The sequence below is a fragment of the Lactuca sativa genome, chromosome 7 (assembly GCF_002870075.4).
Source record: "Lactuca sativa cultivar Salinas chromosome 7, Lsat_Salinas_v11, whole genome shotgun sequence".
Classification (NCBI taxonomy): domain Eukaryota; kingdom Viridiplantae; phylum Streptophyta; class Magnoliopsida; order Asterales; family Asteraceae; genus Lactuca; species Lactuca sativa.
In genome coordinates, this window is record NC_056629.2 from 88,148,590 (window position 1) to 88,154,257 (window position 5,668).

The 5,668-nt window shown below is 32.1% G+C and overlaps 1 protein-coding gene across 1 annotated transcript; it reads left to right on the top strand.

Moving 5' to 3' along the window:
* Nucleotides 1-200: 200 nt before the first annotated feature.
* LOC111888549 (uncharacterized) lies at nucleotides 201-5,282 on the top strand. The gene is made up of 10 exons (XM_023884699.3): nucleotides 201-739; nucleotides 1,124-1,215; nucleotides 1,539-1,641; nucleotides 1,868-2,118; nucleotides 2,676-2,807; nucleotides 2,935-3,057; nucleotides 3,767-3,895; nucleotides 3,993-4,174; nucleotides 4,420-4,573; nucleotides 4,766-5,282. The coding sequence occupies exons 1-10, from the start codon at nucleotides 520-522 to the stop codon at nucleotides 4,982-4,984; spliced, it is 1,605 nt and encodes a 534-aa protein (XP_023740467.1). The 5' UTR covers nucleotides 201-519; the 3' UTR covers nucleotides 4,985-5,282.
* The last annotated feature ends 386 nt before the right edge of the window (nucleotides 5,283-5,668 follow it).

The window sequence follows — 5,668 nt, forward strand, 5'->3', positions numbered from 1 at the left end:
AAAATATAAAAAATGATTATTATTTTCTCTTTAAGAAAACAAATTTTACAATTATTTATCGTTGTATCAACTATGTGTGTATCGGAAATTCAAAATTTAATATTCCTTTTCATATCTTTTTGTTCTCTATTTTTCCTCCTCGAATTATTTGAAGAAAAAAGAAGTGGACAAAATCACTTGAAAAATCATCGTGGTGGCACTTTGTTTTGCAAAACTTTTACAAAGTTTGACCAGAAGTCTTTTGTTCGTTGCCTAAATTTCAAATACAATCTCTGCATTCTCGAAGCCACAGGCAATCCTTCGTCTTTATACCCCATTTGTTTCTTCATTCCTTTTTGTTTCCTTAAAAGTACAAAACTCCGCCTTTCTTTACTGAAACCCATTTCAAATTTTGTTTTCGTTTATATGCTCAGATCCTAAAACCCATGCTATATTTGATGTGAATTCGAAAACCCATATCGAATATGCTGATTTTTCTTGAACATCATCTCTAATTTCTCGTTCGATTACTGCAATCAGATGGTGGGGAATGGTGGTGTAAAAGTTATCACCAAGAAGGCGTATTCAAGATTACTTGTAGATATCACTTGTAAACTGGGTAGTACTTCATTCAGAGGTCTTCAATCGTCAGATCCTGTAATGTCACCTTCTACTTCCTCTTCTTCAGTCTCTATCCTTCGTTCATCATCAAATTCCCCCTTTTCTGGCCTCGTTATTTGTGTCACTGGACTATCCAAAGGTAACCCAATCTTCAATTTCATTCATATATACACTCAAATTTCAATTAATTATCGTTTTATGTGCCCTTAAATAATCAATTTTGCTTTGCGAACTTGACAATTTGTGAATATGCTATGCATAATCGCTTAAATGCTTCATTATTTCAAAATTTCGACAAAACCTGACCTTTTCACCCAAAATAACCCCCCTTTTTCGAATCAGTATTTCACATTCTGCTCTTCTACTTCGAATATTGATAAATTTGAATGGGACAAGAGATTCGTCTGACTACAATTGTCAAATGATTATCTTTGCTTATGAGTTAGTAGAAGTCTTGCTGCTCATATAATCATCTGATTAACTTTTTTTTTGATCTAATTTGCCTCATAATCTTGATTTACAGAAGCAAGAAAACAAGTTATGGATGCAACAGAAAGATTGGGTGGACAATATAGTCCTCATTTGCATCCACGCTGTACCCATTTAGTGGTCCAGATATCCTTTTGTTCCTTTTGTCCCTTTTTCATCTTGATGTTGATGTTATCTTGTGATTGTTTCTTCATTTTTGTAGTTGCATTAATTAAAACTCTATCATCCTTTTACATAAATGCTGCAAATTGGACAAGTTTCTACTATTGTTTGTATCTACTTTCCCAAATTTATAGAAAGAAACATTTGAATCTTACAATTCAACCCTTTTTCTTTCCAAATTCAAATTCGATACCCTTTTCTTACAAACTTCCCACAAACATTTTTTCAAACATCATTTATCCAAACAACACTTAATTGAAAAAAAAAGTTACTTAACATGTGTCTACAGCTCAGGTGGACGAAAGTTTGAGCATGCATTGAAACATGGAGCCACAAATGGTCTTTTTATTGTTACACTTGGATGGTTTGTTGATAGTGTTAGAAGAAATGGTAAAAGTTTTTACCTTTTAATATTTCAAATATTCAAAAATGTTTTTAGGTATGCATTCTTTATGTGCATTGGAATCTTGTGTCAGCTACCTAGTGGGCCACTGTGTACCTGAATGACAGTGTGGGCCAGCTCAGGGGTTGCTGAAAGAATAACCCTTTTGCAGAAATTGTTTTTATCGTTTGAATAAAAATATATAACTTTTTTTCTTTTCTTATTGTTGGATAGTGAGATTGAGTGAAGCACTTTATGTTGTAAAGAATCTTGGAGAAAATCATATGCCCAAAGATGATTCGAATATTCTTGCTAGTGGAAATTCATGTCTTCCTATTGCAATGCTTGAAAATGCAAAACAACCAAACATGATTGAGAAATCAAGATTATTTTCATCAGAAGAAGAGCTTAAAAGAAGAGGCTCAGTTTTTTCGGGTCAATCATTTTATGTTGATGGAGACGTTTCTGCACAACTCCAAAATAAGGTGCTCTTAACTAGTTGACTTTTCCCATTTTTATTCGAATGAATCTTTATTCATTTTCGATACCAAAAAAATTCAATAATGGAAGGTTAAATGCAATGTTCTTCCATTAATTTGTTTATTATAATTCATAGCATCCTACATTGTCATACAAATACATAAATTAAGGAGATTTTTAAAAGTGTAGTTTTCCAATTAGGAAAATGCTAAAGTACAATGCGTTTAATAAGAAAAAGGGTTATCATTGTTTTTTGGAAACTAACTTTTCAGAATGTCTTAAAGTTGCCAAGTAACCGATTTTATGTTTTAAAAGGGTAACCAACTCATGTTTTTTGTATGGTTACCTTCTATTTTAGGTTGAATAGATCACCCTTTTGATATATTTTACACTTTTGACCAAAGTTTTAAATTTTATTGCAAATTTGGTGTGAATCTAAAATTTTGTTACGAATTCGCCCCAAATTTTGTTTTTTTTACAAATTTATATTTCTACAAATTGGAAAACATTAAAAAAGTAGATTGCTATTTCTTGTATGGATTAAAAAAAATGGTTTTAGTAGGTTGCTGAGTCAGCATTTGGACAAGGTGGCACACTAGTGGAACAATGGTTACCTGGTCACAATGCAAGTCATGTGGTGTGTGAAGAATCTTCTGTTCAAAAGTATCTTGGTCACTCCAATTATCTTGTTACAGTAAGTCATATAATTCAACAAATATATATATATATATATATATATATATATATATATATATATATTTCAATTAAGTCATTTTTATAAAATGTTAAATTCTATGTTTTAATAATTAGTCATATTTCAGCCACTATGGGTTTTGAAGACTGTGAAGGAGACAAGGCCTCAGAGGCTTGTTCATTTGTCTGCTGACCTGGCACGCCAGATTGGCATGATGCTTGGTAATCTTCAATTTGGTGGTGATCAAAAGGTATATATATAATTATAAATAACATCTCTCATATTCTTGAAAATTTTTATCTGAATAAAAGATGTGTGAAAAGTATTTGAGAAATTGATAGGAAATAGATGGAAAAAATGAATTATGAAGAATTTATAAACATATAGGAATTCATAAGTAACTAGAAAAAAAACCCATGCTATGCATTGGGGTCTTTTTTTTTATAATTTTTTTTTTCTAAATGTATTATCAGCAGTTTAGTAAAGGGCAATGGGGACAATTTTTGTAATTAGTTTTGTACACAGGGGTCAAACCTGCCAAAATACAAAAATCTTACACATATGGACTGTTTTTGAAAAAAAAAACTTTACAGGGGCCTTTCTATAAATAAAAAAATTGCAGGGACTAAATCTGCCAAAATGTAAAGCCTTTGTTGCAGGGACTAAATCTGCCAAAATGTAAAACCTTTGTTTGCAGGGACTAAATCTGTCAAAATGTAAACTCTTTGTTTGCAGGGACTAAATCTGTCAAAATCAAAAACCTTTGTTGCAGGGACTAAATCTGCCAAAATGTAAAACATTTGTGGCAAAAGTCCAAAAGTGAAAAACAATTTTTTAGAATAACAAATATTTAAGAACCCCTTTTAAATGTTTGATTATAGTTTCTCCCATTTTATTCTATCACAAATATTTTATACCCTCTACTATTAAGTTCAATTGATGATTTTATTTTTTTATAGGAAAGTAATAGGCCAAATAGCTCTCAAGATCCAAAAACCCTTGGAATAAATTCAAATCATGAAGAGAATCAAAATATAGCAAATCTTGCCAAAAAAGGGGTTAGAAATCGTCGCAATCGTCGCATGCAAGTAATATTAATTAATATCCAATTTCCTTTTGCTTAGTTTATGAATAAAATATTTAAATAAACTTATTTTTGGCTATGAATTATGATGACATTGATAGGCATGTGAAGCACCAATAAAACCATTAACACCAACTACCCTTCTTGATTCGATTTGTTGGTCTATTTCTGAACCTTCATCAAGTGCTTCTATTTATACGGATGATGCCAAGTCACCTTCATTTGAAGATGGAAAAGAATCCGATGCTTCTTTTGTGAATTTCTCACGACCACTTTCCGAAACGTAATTAATCACTTTTTTTTTATATTGTTAAAGGCAAGAAATTACAACGTTTATTTGTTTGTTATAGCGTTGTACTTTGAAAAATCTACCCAATAACATTATAAGAATGTTGTTCAAATAAAAGAGGATGCTATAATACACGAATAAACAAAAGTATGTTGCTATTTCTTGCATTTACCCTTTTTTTTCTATGTGAATATAGGTTATGTTTTTTTAGCTTTTTATTTGGTGTTTTTTCTTCGCAGTGAGAAGAACGAGTTGGTTTTCAAGAACCATTTCCTCACTATACTTTTTCCGGTTGACCGATTCTCCGAAATGGGCCCTTGTTCAAGAACCTTTTTTAGCGATTCAGGGTTCACATGTTTGCAGTTGTTAGATCACATCTATGCATTTTATCAGGTAAAACATGACATGACATGACATGACAACAGGACATAATCCATTGTACTGTGTACTGTGTACTATGTACTTTGTCCTAGCAAAAAAGGTGGGACAGAGACTTGCTATCGATCTTTTGTATGTGCAAAAGACGTAAATGCCCTTCTCACCCTAATCATTGAAAGTCACTCATTGTATTTGTTAATGGTGTAGGAGAAGATGTCAAGATTGGAGATCGAGTTAGCAATTCATACGGATTCAAGGCATGCGGATAGGTTGCGATCATTATATGCAAGCAAAGAAGTTTCAGAGTGCGGTTATATGGAAGTCAAGAGAGTCGAGTTTTTAGGGAGTCGAAAAAGCTTAGAAATGCTCAAACGGGTCCCGGGGGAGAACAATAGTAATGTCTATGAACTTTTAACCCGAGCTTAATGCCACCAATGTGGGCCCCTCCCGCCCATGATAAGTGGGTCCGAGAACCTCTTGTTTTTGGATTTTAGAATTTCAATATTGAGGGCTAGTGGGACCCGTTTGACAACCCTTCTACAATAACCCTTGTAGTAAGTAAAAAAATTATCTTTTTAGTTGTGTATATGAGAATTATGGATTTAAGGTAATTTGTTCGGGTGTCTAAAGAGGATAATGTTGTTATGTATCTTTGTAGAACCGGCTATGAGAGGTGTTTGATATGGGTGTGTTTCATCGTTATGAAAAATAAGTATTTAGGATATGTTCTTTAGATTTTGGACATGTTTTGGATTCCGGAATTTTTATTTATTTTTATTATTTTTTACTTTGTCTGTAATGTTTAGTCGGTAAACCTAAATCTCATCCCAATCTGAAATATTATCTTAGTGTGTTATAGAGACAGTAAAATGATGCTAAATTTTTTTTAGAAGTGTGAATGTATGATATTCCTCACTTGGTATGACTTATGCAAACCAGAAGAGAACGATCTACCTTTTCAATGCATAAACACATAAAATTTGTTTTTTTCTAAATTAATTGAAACAAATTGTGCAATCCAAGTATACAAGGACCATTGGGTCCGTTGATGCCATATTAATAAACTCATAATCCTCAACGTTTAAGTTCTTTCTAAATTAATTGTTACAA